Raw genomic sequence first — 18,496 nt, 5'->3', positions numbered from 1 at the left:
AATTATATGAAGAAATAGGAATATGAGTCAGAGGCAAGGTATAACAATAAAAATGTCTTGAAGATAAAACCTATAACATAATTTAAGTTCAAATTAGAGGGCAAAATTGTTGTAACATGAAGTAGATCATTACATAGAAGGTTGATCCATTTGAATCATATGCCTATTAGAGTCCAATTTGATGATTTTCTCTAACTTCTTTTTTTTTTTCTAAATTTGTTTATGGATCTAACAATATATTGACTAAACCCTAATTTTGCATTATGGCTGAAATCTCGCCAATAAATTGTAGTTAAGCTATTTGGACTCTACAATAATTGACACAAATTTGATGACTTTCCTTTGCACTTTTGAAATTGGAGGAGAATTCACAAAATTTCATATTTATTAGTAAATTTTGGACTAATATTTTTATTGGGTTGAGATCAACCCATATGTAGGGCCTTTTGTAATTTAATTGCATTTGATTTTTTGATTTAGCTTATAATATTGAGTGCATATATTTTTCAAGGTTCCGAAACTCGGTACCGAGATCATGATCGATTATAGATACGTATCAGCTATATCGACTATATTGATCGTATTGGCTGCCCGTATTGGATTTGACTATTTTTTAATCAAGTAAGCTTTTAAATATTATTTAAAAATGCATGAAATTTTTTTAAAATTTAGAAAAAATAACAAAAAAATAAGAAAATAAAAGTACTCATATATGAATCTTAAAAACTAAAAAGAAAAACTCACTCAAAACCAGAATGAATTTTGAGCTGAATTTGGTAAATTTCTATGCTAATAAATTAGTGTTGTAGAAGTGTGAGAGAAAGAGAGCAGAGAAATGAGGAAAATAACAACAAAAACTAGAAATAAAACACTCATCTGAGTTTACCAGAGTGTGGAGTTGCCGGAGGGGATTACCGGATGAGCTCGATGAAGTGTGAGAGGTGGGAGAAGAGTGTGTGAGAGATAGATGGTAAAAACTGAAAACTTGAAAAGAAGGCATTTAATGATATCAATTACTAATATTTCCTAGGTCAAATCCATTTTAGATTCGACTTGAATCTTTAAAAAAAATAGGTTCGACCGAAAATGGCCGATCTTAGAGAGAACTTCGAGTTAGTTGGGATTGTTTAATCTAACTCGGGATCGACCAATTTTGGGAACCGTGATTTTTTTTTTTTAAAGTTGATGCACATTTTTAAAGGTTCACACTAGAGTCCGTTATTGTAAATTGAAAAATTAGTGTTTCTTAAAGTGGTTTTGGGGGCTGCCATGGTGAGGCAGCGCACCTGCCATCCTACTAAGCTGCTTGGCGCGGCGGCTTGCCAGCTTTGCAAGCTGCCTAGGTGATTGGGATGTGCTGATCCTCTACAGGTACGATAAGTGCAGCACGACAATCTTTTTCTTTATTAGTTTCAATGTCCTCATCGAAGCTGGATGTCACATCTTTTTTCTTAAGTCCATTTTTGCTCTGGAAGTTCAACCTAAAGCTTTAAATGGTCCCTTGTTTTGGTTGTACATAAATATTGAATTCTTTGTTCTTCCACCCTTATTACATGATGCTGAACATTTGGCTTGCCTGCGGCATACTTCTTACAGGTTTGAAAAGCAAGATGGAGTAGTTCTGATAGCAACAACCAGAAATCTTAAACAAATTGATGAGGCTTTGCAACGACCTGGTCGAATGGATAGAGTATTGCATCTTCAACGACCAACTCAGATAGAAAGGGAAAAAATATTACGCTTAGCGGCAAAAGAAACTATGGATAATGATCTAATTGATTTTGTAGATTGGAAAAAGGTGCAACTGCTTTGAATCCTTTATAAATTGTATACCTTTTGGTTTCTCTTGCATCTGTTTACAATTAGACAAACAAACCTGCAATTCTCCATGTGTCAGTGACCATACTAAAATGTGAGTAGGGAATCAACTGGTACACAATTTCAGTTTAGTGAGTCATGAATTTGTCTTGTAGCCAAATCTAGTTATGATTTAGTTAAAGAGTCTCTCTCTCTCTCGTTTTTTCATTTTTGCTATTTATTTGAGCTTTTCTGTATATCTTCTTAAATTTAGTATTTAAGCATGATTTAAGCTTAATTTAATTTTTTTTGGTCACTTGATTCATAGATAGTTAGGTTATTATCTTATGTGTATGGGTAAGATTTCGTTTTACTTCTCAAAATTGGATCTGCAACAGATATGGCCCTAAACCAGTAACCAAGCCTACAATTGTAATGCATTAATGCACTGGAAATAGCCCTTTCTAAGTTCCTAAAATGTTTGTTTTAATTGCTATTTTAACTCTCGTTTTGCTATCCAATATCCTTCTTTTTCCTGAGCTAGTTGTTCTAGTCATTTTGGTGTCAGAGGTAGTTGTCCTGTATCACAATTTGTCATGTCTTCTCTTCTCTGTGAAAAATGCGTTTGGTCTTTTTGTGATAATGGAAGTCAATTATGTGATGCATTCTTATAATTGCTAGTATTTTTTACAACGATGGTTGTGCTAGTGGCACATGCCATGCCGTGCCACCATTGGTATGACACGGTCGACACGCTCTCAGCATCCCTTGGTGTGTTAGTGGCGCGCATCTACAAATTTTTTAGGATATCTAAAGATGTTTTTGGGTCTTCGGCATGTCAATCTTTAGTTTTTTGTTTAAATATATGTATTAAAATCTACGTTATAGTGTTTTATCTTTAGATTATTTTTTTAAATGATCTAGTTTATTAAAGATAAAATAATAATTAAATATAAATAATATTTAACATATAATATGATTGAATACATTCATTAAAACTAATATTAATGATTGAACACTTCATAATATGATTGAATGCTTCATAGTATAATTGAACATATAATAATATTAAATATATAATATTAATTGATAATAGTTCAATACTTAAAACTAATATTTAGTTGAACGTAGAATGACGAGAAGGATCAAAGATTTCATTTGCCGGTATAAAAATAATACGAGAATGTTGCATTAAATATTGTCGATAATTTTCAAAACTTATCCACTAATAGTATTACTCATTGTAATGTCTCACATAGTCTTTATACAGATAAAAATTTTGCAATTCTCCTATGATATGATATGGATAGTGAACATACATAGAAACGACTAACATCGACACAGACACACTATAAACATATGCAGATTGTGGATATAGAATATAATAACAGTGTTGTGGCTCTGGTGGGTGTGATTGATATGATGTTAATGATGATGAACTCATATCATCTCGTGGGCATATCTCTCTTGATGCTCTGCCACTTACAAACTCAAGTCCTTTTATCTGGTTATAATCATGTTGAGCTTGAGATGGTCCCTATCCTTTCTTCTGTCTCTAATAAATTTTGCCTTGTAGTTCTCTAGGTCTTGGTCCTGTGGTCTTGATATTTGATGGCATGTGGGAAGTTTTTCTCATCTGTAAAAATAATACCTCTCTAAGATGGTTGTGTGGCAGTGACGCATGTTTATCTCCATCATCACTACTACCAGACTAAATCTCGTTATTATCACCGTCACCATCAGCATTACCATCATCATCGTCATCATTATCATCTCTAGTCTCATTATCATCAATTTTATCTAAGCCTTCTAAGGGATCAATTAATCATGAAGATGGTCTAACTTGACTAGTAACTGATTGTGAAGATTCAGCTTGACTAGTAGTTAATTGATGAAAATAAGAAAAAATTAAAAAAAATGAGCTCTACGTGTCATACCATTTGTTAAAAAAATGATTAAAATTGATTTGATGATGATTGATGAAAATAGAAAAAATTTAAAAAAATGGCTCCACTTCGGCATAATGACTAGCATGGCCATCCTTGATTTTTTCCTTATATTGTAGATAGCATGAACCTTTATTAGATCATTGCAGGATATGCTCAACCCTATGAAAGCCTTACACTAACACTGTGGTAGGACCTTGTTCCCATATTTTCTTCTATAATAAGCTAGCCTGTATGTAAGTATGCAACAACTAAAATTGATATACAGTTATATATTAATCTATTCAGGTATACCATACTAGACTGTGATGATATTGAGCATGACACATCTCAGCACATTTGAAGTCATTAGCTTTCCTTATATCTTTGAGAAAAGCTGGGCTTATAACCATTTGCAATTTTGCACTACTATCTAACTTGACTATGATTGGACTAGGTGCAGTATAACAATTTTTTTTTTGTGGCCTTAGCAGCTCTAACTTTGTACTGTAATGTGATCTGATATTTATGCAAGTGACAAAAAATGAGAATGATTCACATTTTTTGTGATTTGTCTTAGAAGTTAGAACATCATGGTGACAGATAATACCGAGTATGTTATAATTGTAAACTCCCTAATTAAACTCTTTGCGGAAACTCTTTTTAAATATTTCTTAATAGTGGAACAATATTAACAAGGTTTCTTTGCAAAACCATATTTCTAGAGAATTTTGCAGCATCCAGCATCCAACTTGACTTCTCTTGTCACATTTCTCTTTTTGTTCCAGCCTCCTACTAAGAAGAAATTTAGTTGAGGGTGGGATGTAAGTCTCTGGTTCAGTAGAATAAGTACATAGGCTACTCGTAAAAAGTGTTTCGAGCCAAGATGTCATCATTCTTCAATTGATTAAGAACATTCATTCTCTGACCGATCAAGATAGCTCCACCTTTGTTGACTAGCAATGTTCAGCTGCTGTCAAAGACAGGGCCGAAAAACTGTTATTTAAATGATCATTAGTATTCATCTTTATCAGCTGATTCCTCTCTTCTCCTTCCATAGCAAATTTCTGAAAGGATGACTGACCCTGTGACCCATGGCATGTTCCAAATCAAAGGATACAAAAGGTTGTTAGGACCGAGAGTCCCTTATCCTTTTTACTTTCACCAGAATAATGCTACGCACATTAAAAGAAATAATTAAAAGACAACACTAATACTGCTGACTCATCAACTGCGGATACTTTTTGTAGTTTCAAATTTATTACTGCTTTACTTTGAGATATATTACTTTTATGGAAACTTCTTGATCACTCAGAATATTTTATAATCAATTTTGGGTTATCCTTTTCAGGTTGCAGAAAAGACAATTTTGCTAAGGCCTGTAGAGTTAAAACTTGTTCCTTTGGCTCTGGAAGGTAGTGCATTTCGGAACAAGTTTCTTGACACCGATGAGCTAATGTGCTATTGTAGCTGGTTTGCGGTATGAAATACTAGTAATGCTAACTTGGTTAATTCCTTATTACTTATCATCAAAGGTTGCTATTTAAGTTGAACTAGCATAGCAAGGAGGTTGCTACTTGCTACTTCAAATTTAATTAATACCGATACAATGGTTTGCCTAATTTCAAGAGCATTAGAGGATGATGCTTGGCTGATATTCACTTTATTCATATCATGATACCTTGCCCTTGTACTGTCTTAAGAAACCTTCTGTTTCGCTAGTTAAAGTAACTGAGGTTGTTCTGACTTTTGAGGGCTCTCTTAGTTGCATATTAGTTGTCAGCAGATTGGTTATTTTTACCAGTTTAATACAGTTGTATATGAGATGAGATATCCCGAGTTTACTTGCTGCTCTTATGGTACTTTTTTTTTTTTAAGTCTTATCTAGGAATCTTTACTCAATTATGACATCATATGTTATAACTAGGAAAGTTTTCCTACACTTTGTGACTCTGCCACTTGGATCTGGAATATCCATTGACTAAAGGATCACCCTAAGATTATCATCTCATGGCTATTGAGAACAAATCGAATCAGATGGTTCTATTTCTCAATCTTTCTGACTGTCATTTCGCTGATCTTATCCAGAAGTTGGTATTTTCTTAATGTAGACGCATAAATTTCACCACTCAGTGCTGGTTTCGAACTTATCCTATCACCGCTGCTGCTGGATGTATATACATCTGTAGCTGTGGTTAATTCTGCAAGCAAGATTTTTATCGTCTGATTAAACCTAAAATACAAGATTTACATTGCATATTCCATTGAAGCCTTTTGTGCAAAATAGGATATTAGAATCATGCACAATTTGTATTACTTTTATTTTATTTGTTTATTTTTTATAGAGATGGTTGCATGATTGACTTAGATAACCATGTACATGCAATGCAGACTATGAGTAGTACAATACCTAAGTGGCTGAGAAGTACTAAACTTTCCAAAAGGATAAGCAAGGGTGTAGTTGATCATCTCGGTCTTACATTAACGAAGGAAGATATGCAGCAAGTGGTTGATTTAATGGAACCCTATGGTCAAATAAGTAATGGAATTGAACTTCTAAGCCCTCCTCTCGATGTAAGTACTAAGTAGTCAATCATATATTATTCAACTAGTTCTTTTTTCTTTTTCTTAGTATTCTATTCTATCATGTCACTCCCTTTGTCTCAGTATGCAGATTATAAATCATTTCTGTTATACAGAATACAAGTTATCATTTGTTTTGCATTTCCTGATATGTTTAGGTCATGGAATATGTCTCCTAGGCAATCAGATTTGCCAAATTATCAAATAAGTATATATAAAATGACCAGCATAATGAATACATTTTATAAAACAGGAAATATTTGTCGGTATTCGGTAGTTAAATATAGTTCTAGTTCAATATTGAACACCACTATTGTAGACTATATATTTTTTCTACTTTTGCATCTGTTACAACAATATATGGTATTATTTATGTGAAAAGAATTCCTTGTAGTGATGCATATTTTTTTGAGATCTGTATGTGTTTCACTAATGCATCATTTTTTTCAATTTCTTTTGAACCTAAGTCTGTATATTGGAGAAATTTGTGGGTGAATGTGTTACCAACATTGCAGCCTTTATCCTTTTCGTTCCCTTATTAATCATAAGCACTGAAAGTAGTAGTTTCAACCAAGGTTCGAAAAATCAGGATCAGGATCCGGATCGGCATTCCGGAAAAATGATACATATTGGCCGAATCGGCCGTATCGGTTGTTCGGATCGGATCAGATTTTTTTTAATTTACAAAAATTCTAAATATTTCTTAAAAATGCAGGAAAATTTTAAATTTTTTAGAAAATATGATAAAAAAATAAGAAAATAATAATTATTCATATATGAGCCCTAAAAATTAAACAAAATTACTAACTTACTCAAAAGTTAAAACTTCGATGAATATCGAGCTAGCTCTCGTAAATCCCTGTGGTCGTCTTCATAATAATCACTATAAGTTTATAAATAATGGTGTCTAGGGCTTGGTGCTCCAAAGAGTGATTGCATTATATCATTCATATCAAATATATTTTGTTGTCTCTGAGGTGGATAATTATCAATATGTGGACCTTCTGTCTGAGGATACTGAGGATACTGAGGAGAATACTGAAGATGCTGAGGAGGATAATAATCAGCATATGGATCATGTGATGGTTCGAAAAAATAAATACTTGATGAACCATAGTTATAGGAAACAACATCTTGATAACAACGTTGCTGATATATATGTACATCCTCAGTTTCTCTGTCTTTAATCCTTATGCCTTCTTGACTTCCCTTAGCAAATGTAGAATGGATGATCTCACCACCAGGTGTATCATTAGGATTATCAGAATTATCACTGGTACTAGTAGCTATACTATCTCTCGCTATCGAATGACTTGTACTAGTTTCTGCTCTAGTTGTGGTCTCCCCTAATGCCTCATCTAATCATGGGTTATCTCTATCATCTAATAATCTATCTTCCACTTCTTTGATCCATAGAGTTAGGGGGTCTTCTTCATCAAAAATATGATTTAAATCAATCAACTGATCATTTTTTATCTTTCTTTTAAAATATTTCTCCCTTAATCTTATATTATAATGGCAAAACACTAATTTCTCTAATATCTCTATTGTCAATTGATTACGTGTTTTGGTGTGGATCAAGGAAAATGTAGTCCAATTTATTTTACACTGTGATGAAGATACAATTTGACTTAAGATCTTCTTTGCTATTTGTATCAAATTTGACGCCTCCTCCCATCCATAAATAGACCATCATTCAATTGGACTGTTATGAGATATAGCTGCAGCAACTTTAGCAGTATTAAATTGGCCAGCTCTCAATCTATATTTCTTCATCTAAGATATATAATTGAATACATTTTATAAAAAATTAAATATATTAAAATTTGAAACAAATAATAATAAAATTATTTAATTAAATAATAACTCACTTCTCTATCATAAAAGATTTGCTTATGAATATCAAGTTCTAGTCCGTTGATTACTTTTCTAACTCCCAACAAGACTTCAATATCATTATTGACATTTGTAGAGAATTGAAAGAAGAGAGAGAGAGAGACGTTGGCGGTCATCGCTGGCGATGGTTTAGCGGCCATCTCAAGCTCCCCGACGTTCTCACTATGCTGCCGTCCTCACAAGGTGGAGGGGAAACCGCATACGGCGATCGACTCCATGGTTGGTGGCCATGGAGTCGTCTGCTACCACTTACCGAGCCACGAGGGCTCCAGAGAGCACACCTACGACACGAGGCCAAAGGCACGAAGCACTGGCACACGAGTGGCAGTGACTCGAAGCCGCCGATCGACTCGATTCACCAACGACCCGCTTCACCCCCAAAATAAGTATTTCAATTATAACTTGTTAAACTCAAATTAATTATGAGGGATGGGAGAGGGCTTACTGAGGAGTCACGTGGTGGTCTTCGATTGCTCCGGCGGTCCGATTCCACAGCGATGACTCCGATGGTAAAGAAAGAAGAAGGTACGAGAGAAAAGGGGCTAGGATGGGTGAATAAGATATGATTAGGGTTTTTATTTATAGGTTAGGTTTTAATCCTAATCCTTAATCTGATTTAGATTCGGAGTGGCCGCAAATCCCGCAGCCACTCCCGTTGCGTGACTGAGAAGGAGAGGGGAGGAAGGTTTCACGTGCAGTGCACGTGCACCCTTTTCTCTCTCAATTTTTTTTTCTAGTTCTTACAATCTAAGTAACTATGTTCGGAGGTATAATTTGTTAATTTTAATTCTTCCTAAATTAATCACACATTTTCATTTTTACCTTACTCAAGTCTTTTAACAATTCTCTAATCTCTTCAAATTCTCTCCAAATTGAAGGTTTAAAAGTTTTGAAGCAAACTTATCAAATTAAGGTTAATCTAGGCTAAGCAAGCTTTAAAGTAAATGAACTTTCTTCTTTTGCTCTTTCTCACAATACTATTGTTGCAAATTTTTTCTTAATTTTTTTATATATATGGATTCTTTTGATCCTCTTATAGAATCGCAACTCGAAGATTTGAGTCAAACACCCATCCCTCAACATCCACTTGATTTCAAAATTCTAACTTCATCTTCAGACACTTCTAAGAGATTAAAATCCGAAGCTTGAAAATATTTCAAACAGATTGAAACTAATAATGCTCATGTTATTGTTCATAATATCTCACAGTTCTACCAAAGACTAGATGATTCTTCATAATGAGATGAAACTGGTTGAGATTGTTGTAGAATCTAATGATGGGTGCTATAGTTCTTTGTATACTTTTTTTTCCCTCCTGTTTGATACTTATAAATGTTTTGTGGCTATTTCTTAGTGGTCGAGGGAGACAAAGTTTCCTCATGCTGTCTGGGCTGCTGGTCGTGCTCTTATTGCTCTTCTCCTGCCAAATTATGATATTGTTGATAATGTATGGCTTGACCCATCTGCTTGGGAGGTTTGTCATTGCCATTCCTATTTTATTCTGTTGGAATTTGCTACACACAAATATATATATACAATTATAGACACACCCCCATTTAGTAAATTTATTTTTCATTTGACAAAGTTGGATTTAGGGAATCAAATGAATTTTTTTTTTGTTGAGACTGCATTTTCTATCTTTCCATGTGTTCCTAAGCATTATGGTTTAACATTTGGAGTGTAACGAGACAGTGACATGATGTTTAATTGATTATTTCCCCAAGAATGTTCAACTAACGATTTGGTTTGCGTGTTTAAGTGACGTCTCCTAGTATTTCACAAAATTGCTGATGCTTAAAGATAAATGCTAGAGAATTTAAGTCTTGCATATAGGAACAAGTCAAAGTGCTTTTCTCTAGAAAAGCAGTCTTAGGCAATCTAAAAGCAGATGCTTTGTAAACAACAACTCTGTCCTAATATCGGAAATGAACCCATAAATTTCAGGTAGCAGCAGATTAAAATAAAGTTCATGATAGGTCCAAAATTTCTGTCGAACATCTTCTTTCCATTATCAGGAAGGTTTCTATAAGATTGATAGACAAAAAGAAGATGCAGAGATGGTAACTTTTTATGGTTTTGCAAGATCATCTATCTCATCCAAGGTCATATTCACATATCATTTATTTAGATTCATTATTAACTGCATGGACTTTCTTCTCTTTCTCCTCAACAGTCTATTATAGAATATAGACAACAATTTCTATTCTTTTAGTTTTTGGTTTTTCAACTCTCTGCAACCACAGCCGAATGCCTCGAGTTATTTGCTAGAGCTTGTCAATTTTTGAAGAGCTTGCACTGATTAAACATTCGCTTAAACAATTAAGTTAATATGCACTGTTTCACGACTTAAAGTTAAAATTATGGCCGGATATGCACCCCAATTAGAGCTTGAGATACATGAAACCTTAAACATTTAATTTCCAAAATCCAAACAACTAATTTATAGAAATAACCCTAAGATAATTAATAAAAACTCCAAAAGCGGAAGAAGCCTGAAGTTAGACAACCAATATCTTTCATAATAATATTAAAGCAACTGATCTAAAGAGAAAACCAAAGTCCTAAGTTGGAGGTAAAAGTATTCTAGTGCACCATGTTCATATGTTATGCTGATCACTATCTGGCCATGCATCTCAATATGCTTGAGATGCACGAAGCCTTACCAATACTCTCTACATATAGATGACAAGATAAATAAATAAAATGAGAATGTGCTTTATTAAAATTTTATTACTAAATGCAATTAAAATAAAAACAATGTTAATGTTTTTGAGTCTCTAAAATAAAATAAAATAAAATAAAATATTCTAATCTAAAGCACAAAATCTAAAAGAGCGGAAGGGTAAATAGGTGAATCTTAAGTGGAGGTGGAATCCGGGTACATCACGCTTAGTCGCCCCGCTGTCTATTACCTGAAATAAATAAATAAATACAAAAAAAAACAATAGAACTCGTGAGCCAACAACTATAGCTCAGTGAGTGGAATCCACTCGAACCAAATAAATTTTAAAACATATTAATGCTGAATAAATTAAACTAAAAGCAACAATATCCATCATAATATGCAATAGGCATGCTCTCTACATAATAACAATGATAACAATAGAGAAATGTCACAACTTGTAACCTTGCACGTTTTCAATATATTAACATCTTTTTGATATTTATACTGTCATATGTCTCAATGGGTCTAAACCCTGTGGATCCACATCAACTAGAAGTCACCTCGAGATGGCGCTCGGGACTTTTCTTCATAGCTGATCCGGTTAGGGTCATCAGAGGGTATCACCCTGTGATCAACACACTCTGTCTTTTCCTCTAACCGTTGAGAGAAGTTAGAGTCACCTAGGAAATTTTCTCATACTTCCTAGGACTGTTCCCTAACCCCGCTAAAGTCACCTAAGAAAGTCACTGCAGTGATCTAATTTAGGACTTTCCCCTGGACTACCAGATAGACTTGAGTCACCACGAAAAAATCGCAAACGATTTATACCAGGACTGTTCTCTAAGTCGTATCAATACTAGTCTTATTTTTCTTTTCACAATTTTTCAATATTTGCACGAAGTATGGTGATGCACTGAATATAATAATTAAATGCACACGGGAAATAAAACAATTAAATTTTCGCACGTACAGATGAAATAAATAGATTTGCACACAGAAATTGTAACAATTTAATTTTTACATATAAGGGTGAAATAAATAATTTGCACACAGAAAATTTACATGGTCTGACAAAAATACGAAATACAATAAAATAAATATGTGAGTGAACCTACTTACCTGAATCTAGGCAAGACAACCAAAATCTCAAATCTCTAGCCCACGAACTAAAAATCACCACCTTAAATAATAAACAACAATAACATTTTTAATTAAAATAATTATTAAAAATGTTTATACAATTTAACCTAAGAATAATTAAATTGGGCTAAAATGAGCCCAAAACAATTGGGCCAACAGAGTTTTGCAGTTGGCCCGACCCACCCAAATAAATTCTTAAATGGATTGGGCCAAGGCCCAATCCAAATAGATAATGGAACCGGGTCGGGTTCCTTGGATTCGGATCCAACCCGACCTGAATCCAACACTAAAAGGGAGAAGATCAGACTCGGGCAACCCGAGTCTGTCTTCCCCAAACCGAAGAGAGAGAGAGAAAAAGAGAGGAAAAGAGAGAGAAGGAAGAAGAGAAGGAGGAAGGCGCCGGCGACTGCCACGGCGAAGATTCGCCGGCCGCACCCCCGGCGTCTCAACACCCATACGGTGCCGCCGTCCTCGCGAGGTGGAGGAGAACTCGCGAACGGCGGTCGATCCCATGACCGACGGCGACCGGAGCCACGAGGGCTCCAACGGTGGCGCACACGCACGAGGCCAACGGCAAGGCGCTTCCGAGAGGTAGCGGCTGCGACTCGAAGCCGCCGGCCGCCGGATTTGCCGACGAGGCCGAAAACCCCCCAAATTAGGTATTTCAATTTACTTATTTAATTTTAAATTAAACTAGAGGGATGAGAGAGGGCTCACCGGGGAGGAGTGTGGTGGGTCCAATTTCCTCCGGCGACGCTCCGGCTGGCCGATTCCACGGTGACGACTCCGACGGTGAGGAAGAAGCGACAGAAGGGAGGAAGGAGAGAGAGAGAAGAGGGTCAGGGGTTATCGGTATTAAGCGAGAGAGAGAAAAAGATATTAGGGTTTAATTTATAGTTTAGATGAGGATCAAATCTAATCCGATCCGGATTAGATGAAATCCCTTCTTTCCCGCTGCGCACCGGAGAGGGAGAGGGGAGGAGCTGCACGTGCAGAGCACATGCACCCTCCTCTCTCAACCCAAATTTTTTTTTTTTTTTTTTGGTCCTAACAGTGTGTGTGCCACTCAGCACGCCCCGTGCTGACCGTCACGGCTATCGTTGGTCCTATCATCCAAAGGATAAACATTAGCTAATCAAAGTTAGCAGGTAATAAGTCAATACAAAGAGAAAAGACATAGTGGAGATGTATGTGCATGTTGATATGATTTCATTATCTCTATTTAATATTCTCGTTTTATCTCCGTTTTCATTTCATACATCCTAAATTAATATTCCCATTTCACTTCTTTTTTTCTCTATAACTTTATGCTCCTGTTTTATCTTAAGCTTTAAAAGGTAATTCATCATCCAGAATAATTTCATGGAGGCCAATAGGACACTTTCACTTTTCATAACTCTACTTCATGCTGTCTCTTTCTAAACGAAAGTAGCGAGCATTTAACTTCACTACTTGTCAACTTGCTTCTTAAGGCTGTAACTCTTTTAGCAGAAACTGCATCTTGTAATCATAAAAAATTGTATAATTTCTGTTCATGTTATAGAGATAAGTTGGATGAGTAGGTGAATCACTTCAGACTATTTCAGGGGATCGGATGTACAAAAATTTCAAAAGCAAAAAGTGAAGGCTCTGCATATGGCAATCTAGAATCAAGGTCATACCTAGAAAAGAGGCTTGTCTTCTGCTTTGGTTCATATGTTGCTTCACAGTTACTACTTCCTTTCGGTGAGGAAAATTTCTTGTCCTCATCTGAAATCAAGCAGGCACAAGAGGTACACCGTTTTCTTCTAGCTCTTAAAGTTTTCTAAACTTTAAGTTTACTCTTTTTTTGTGAGAGAATATTCATTCAAAATATATGTTGTTTCCTCCATCTTATATGAGTGTTAACTACAGATAGCTACTCGCATGGTGATTCAATATGGATGGGGCCCCGATGACAGTACAGCCATTTACATCAGTAGTAAAGCAGTATGTACTTTCCCTTAACATGAAAATTTCTCTTTTATGGATTCACTTATCTTACTTTCTCTTGCTTTTTTCCCCTTTTGGATCCGGATGACTTGTATTTTATTTACTAATATTTCTAAGAGAATTATGCAAATTTTATAGGTTTACCCACGAATCCTGAATATTGATAACACCACCCATTAGCTATGTTAAGTTGTTCAATATGTATCATTCTGTATTCATGCTTTTACAATCTTCTAGTAAATACATGTGGAGATGAAGTAAATATCAAAAATGCTATGCTTGTCTGACAATTTAAATAGTTTTCTGAAGAGCCACAGTTCTATTCATTGTCATGCTCATTAATTTTCATAAACTCATCTACAACTTCTAGTTACAAATAATGCTATAAGAGGTACCTTGAAGTTTCTTGACAAATAAATAGGGAGTGATTATTCAGGAAGACTTACTAACGAGTCATTCTCAATTCCTTTCTATATTCATTTCTTAATGTAGTCTGGTTATTAGGGTAAATCTTAATTCTAACTGATGTGAAAAAAATCACTTAAAAGAAATTAGCATAAAAGAGATAAAACTGGAAACATTGACATATTTTTTACTATTTTTTTACTGCACGCTCACTACCTTTATTCAGGTTGGGACGATGAGTATGGGGAACAACCATGAGTTTGAGATGGCAGCTAAAGTTGAGAAGGCATGTATAATATTACTATGGATATGTGCATTAATATTGAGGAACAACTTTAATTTCTATCTACTATTTACCACTACGTATGATCTTTTTTTCTCCCTGAAATGGTATATCTATTAGTTTATATTTACTGATATCTTTTTCTCCAGATGTACAACTTAGGCTATGACAAGGCTACGGAGATGCTACAAAGAAATCGTAAAGTGCTTGAGAAAATCGTGGACCAGTTGCTTGAGTTTGAAAATTTGACTGGAGAGGTAAACTCCATTTATTATCTTTGAAAAGCTCAACTATATCTAGCCACTGAAACATAAAAAAGGCCCATGATTCAGTTTGTCTTTTAAAAATTATACTATAATCCAATAAATTTGAACGTTTGTCTAACAGGCAGTTGTGAAAGATACATGAATTAAAAGGTAGTACTATTAACAGAAAAATGAATTACAGGAACAGGAGAGAAACAATATATAGAGAATAAGACAAACATACCCGTATTCTGTCCATCCTTACTCAGCTCCAACTCCTCTAATAGGGGATTATTGTCATTTTGTACGATTGCCCCTTGCATATCCAATTATCTGTTAATGACACTAGCTGAATTTGACATATAAGTTAGACTGTATTAAATCTAGCAAAAATAGAGATTGTTTGTGTAATAATACCACAGAGATCATTCAGCGACTTCATTCTCCTAGTTCAAAAAATACATATGGGCTCCGTGAGCTTTGATGATGTTACTGATTAAGTACGTGATGAATACCCCCTCAAGTTTCTCCAAGTTGTAATATGTATCTTCTACTATAAGGAGCTAAAAGCCTCAATATACCACTTCAGAACATCCTTCAAAGATTCATAATTTCATGAGTTGTATAAAAATGTTGTTCTGTCATCCACAGTATCTAATTAGGCATTCACCAAAAAATAGATCTGCCTAATAGATTACAAAGATTTCATATCAATTAGTGTTAATGAAGGATCTTATTTTTTGTTGCTATTTCGTAGTATATTTGTTCATAAATATTTCTACTAACTTCTGAGGACCATTTGTAACAAGGATTGCTGTGATAATAGCACGTGGCATGCCAGCTTAGCTCAGCATGACACATGCGTGGGCACAGCCTGTCATGGCGTTGGCACATCAGTGCACTTTAAAACTTTTTTGGGGCCTTTTAGTTCCTAAATTAGCTTGCAGTGGCTGGATTGAAGATATTCGGCCCTAGATTTTGATGTAACAAATGCAACTTTTTGTAAACTAGCAATACGAATTATCACGAAGGCACAAAAGAATCTAAAATATTAAAAAAAAAAATTAGACGGTTGGAGCTGCTATAATGTTTCCACCATTCAAAATCATGATCAGTTGTCCGAGCTCTTCTATAAGCAAGTAAGCAGGGTAATAGCAATGTGCTGCCGCAGTTTGCAATAGCATCTTCTTGCACATGTAGTATCTTGTGGAGGTTTGTCATGCATGAGCATGTTCATCATATCCAATGTATTGAAAGGTGTTTTTGGCGGCCGCCATAGCGACCGCTTGTTGGGGTGGTGACATATCGGCCGCCCCACTAAGCCAGAAAGCATCGGTGCAAGGCAGGTGACAACGTGCATGAGGAGAGGAACAGGAGAATTTCTTATTCTCCTTGCGCCACCCCGCTAAGCGAGAGGGCACTAGTGCAAGGCGGGTGACAACGTGCTCGAGGAGAGAAAGAGGACGAGGACTTCTTTCTTCTTCTTCATCTTCTCCTCGTTATTCTTCTCCTCCTTTTCTCTCTCTCTACATTGGGAACCGCTTTTTGTCATTAGCCCTAAATGACCACTCTAGCTGTCATATAGCCATACGCATCTTGCACTAGCTGTCATGCACCACTAATAGTAGATACATTAATAAAATACATAGACATATATATTCATATATATACACTAGGGGTGAAAACAGATCGGATAGTGCTCAATCCATATCCAGATCCATATTTTTAGTCCGGTTACGGATTTATATATGGATATTGAACGGATAGCAAAATTTAAAACCATATCCTAACTAAACGGATACAGGTAATTTTCGGATAGAGGATCGGATCTTAAACGAATATTGATTGAATTTAAAATAATTATAATATTTTATTTAGATATAATTAATACAAAATTATTAAGAGTTTTACGACAAATAATTTTTTTGTATGTCAAATTTATAAAATTAGAGAAATTAATCTCTATAAATAATATATAACGTATTATTAGTAACAATATTAATATTTACTATTTAAATAAGCAAACTAAAAACTGTAAATTATTTTAAAAAATATGCGGGTAAACGGATATCCGATATCCGTATCCGAATCCGAAAAATATATCCGACCCGTATCCGAATCCGTATCTGAATTTTTTTCAAAATTCTATTCGTATCCGAATCCGTATCCGAATCGGATAGAAATATACATACATATGTATAATTGTATACAAATAGATATACACATATGTATAATTGTATACAAATATATATACATAAATATAGTTATATACATATATATATATATATATATATATATAAACATATTAAACATATTTGTGAATTGTGAATCTTTGTTGTTATGGTTGCAAATTACATTATTAAAAAATTTATACATACTATATTAGTAAATATTGTGTCATATATAATTATTTTTTTATCTTTTACTTATTAAAAATACTAGCTCGTTGTATTTTTTTATCTTTTTCAAGATCCACGATATCCCAAGTGTATTACTCGCCAGCATGTTTCCAGCACACTTTCCTTGTATTTAACTTTATAAATTGGCAATTAGTGTAAATGAGAATATGAGATACCATTAGCTACTTGTATATGAACTTTCATTGCCACTGGTTATCGATCATAAGTTATTATGGACTATTCACTTAATTTACTCAATCATAGGTTATTATGGATTCTTCACTTAATTTTTTGATCTTTTTAAGATGCTACATTCTATTAAATCTAGTATTCTTTCTGTTCAGATTGAACTCAACAACTCATAATTTGCACTTTGGGTTATGAGGCTGCATAACTTTGACTTTATTTAAAGACTATTTCTATTTCCATAGTACTTGTTCCAGGTTGTGTGGTATTGTAAGAACATATGTCATGATCGATCCTATTCTTTAAATATTTACAGCAATTTTTTTCTGCTGCTAGGATTTGCTTGATATTCTTGAGAAGTACGGTGGGATACGAGAGCAAGAGCCATTCTTTCTGTCAAAATCTTATTACAGAGAGGTACTCTTGAATTAACTTGGCTTTATTGATTCATGATTAGTTTATAAAACAGATTTATCTGTTCAACTTAATTAGTAGAAATATGCATATACTTATCATTTGATTTTTGTGATTTTCTAAGTCATACCATTTAACAATTGACAATAGATCTATTTGGTTAAATCTATTTAGGGAACTATTCATTTTTGAGTTATCATTAAGCTTCTTTTGGGATGCACACGGTGATGTGGACATCTAAATTTTCATCACATGGTTACTTCATATTCAATAGTCAATTACTCAAATTTTAAACATGTGAAAAAAACATGGTATTACTACTGATACTATTGTCACTTCTCTGCTTTCCTAGGGGCCTGAGAGTTTTCTCCTAATTTTTTTAGTTTGATCTCTTCCTATCTGAGCCTTGATTTATTTTTTTTCTTTTTGATAGAAGAATTTAACTGTATGGCTTATCTCATCTGCCCCATCGAGAGATCGGATATGAATGTGATTTAGCATTTGTCTATTAGTCCACGATATGTTGAATTTATATTTCCTTTTCTTTTAAAATCATAACTAGCAGATACCAATTATATTATTACTAT

The 18,496-nt window shown here is 34.4% G+C and overlaps 1 protein-coding gene across 1 annotated transcript in view; it reads left to right on the top strand.

The window, feature by feature from the left end:
• The window catches only part of LOC140792134 (probable inactive ATP-dependent zinc metalloprotease FTSHI 5, chloroplastic), a 35,753-nt gene that overhangs the window by 12,282 nt on the left and 4,975 nt on the right, over window positions 1-18,496 (top strand). The window contains exons 10-18 of the mRNA XM_073142975.1: window positions 1,597-1,798; window positions 5,074-5,202; window positions 6,114-6,296; window positions 9,556-9,675; window positions 13,593-13,778; window positions 13,900-13,974; window positions 14,609-14,668; window positions 14,815-14,922; window positions 17,832-17,912. Of these exons, the coding sequence (XP_072999076.1) occupies window positions 1,597-1,798; window positions 5,074-5,202; window positions 6,114-6,296; window positions 9,556-9,675; window positions 13,593-13,778; window positions 13,900-13,974; window positions 14,609-14,668; window positions 14,815-14,922; window positions 17,832-17,912 (1,144 nt within the window). The remainder of the gene's footprint in view (window positions 1-1,596; window positions 1,799-5,073; window positions 5,203-6,113; window positions 6,297-9,555; window positions 9,676-13,592; window positions 13,779-13,899; window positions 13,975-14,608; window positions 14,669-14,814; window positions 14,923-17,831; window positions 17,913-18,496) is intronic.

Source organism: Typha latifolia, chromosome 7 (assembly GCF_019914945.1).
Source record: "Typha latifolia isolate L0001 chromosome 7, TyphaL0001v2, whole genome shotgun sequence".
NCBI classification, from domain to species: domain Eukaryota; kingdom Viridiplantae; phylum Streptophyta; class Magnoliopsida; order Poales; family Typhaceae; genus Typha; species Typha latifolia.
The sequence above is the reverse complement of the archived record's forward strand: the minus strand, read 5'-3'. Positions and strand labels throughout refer to the sequence as shown.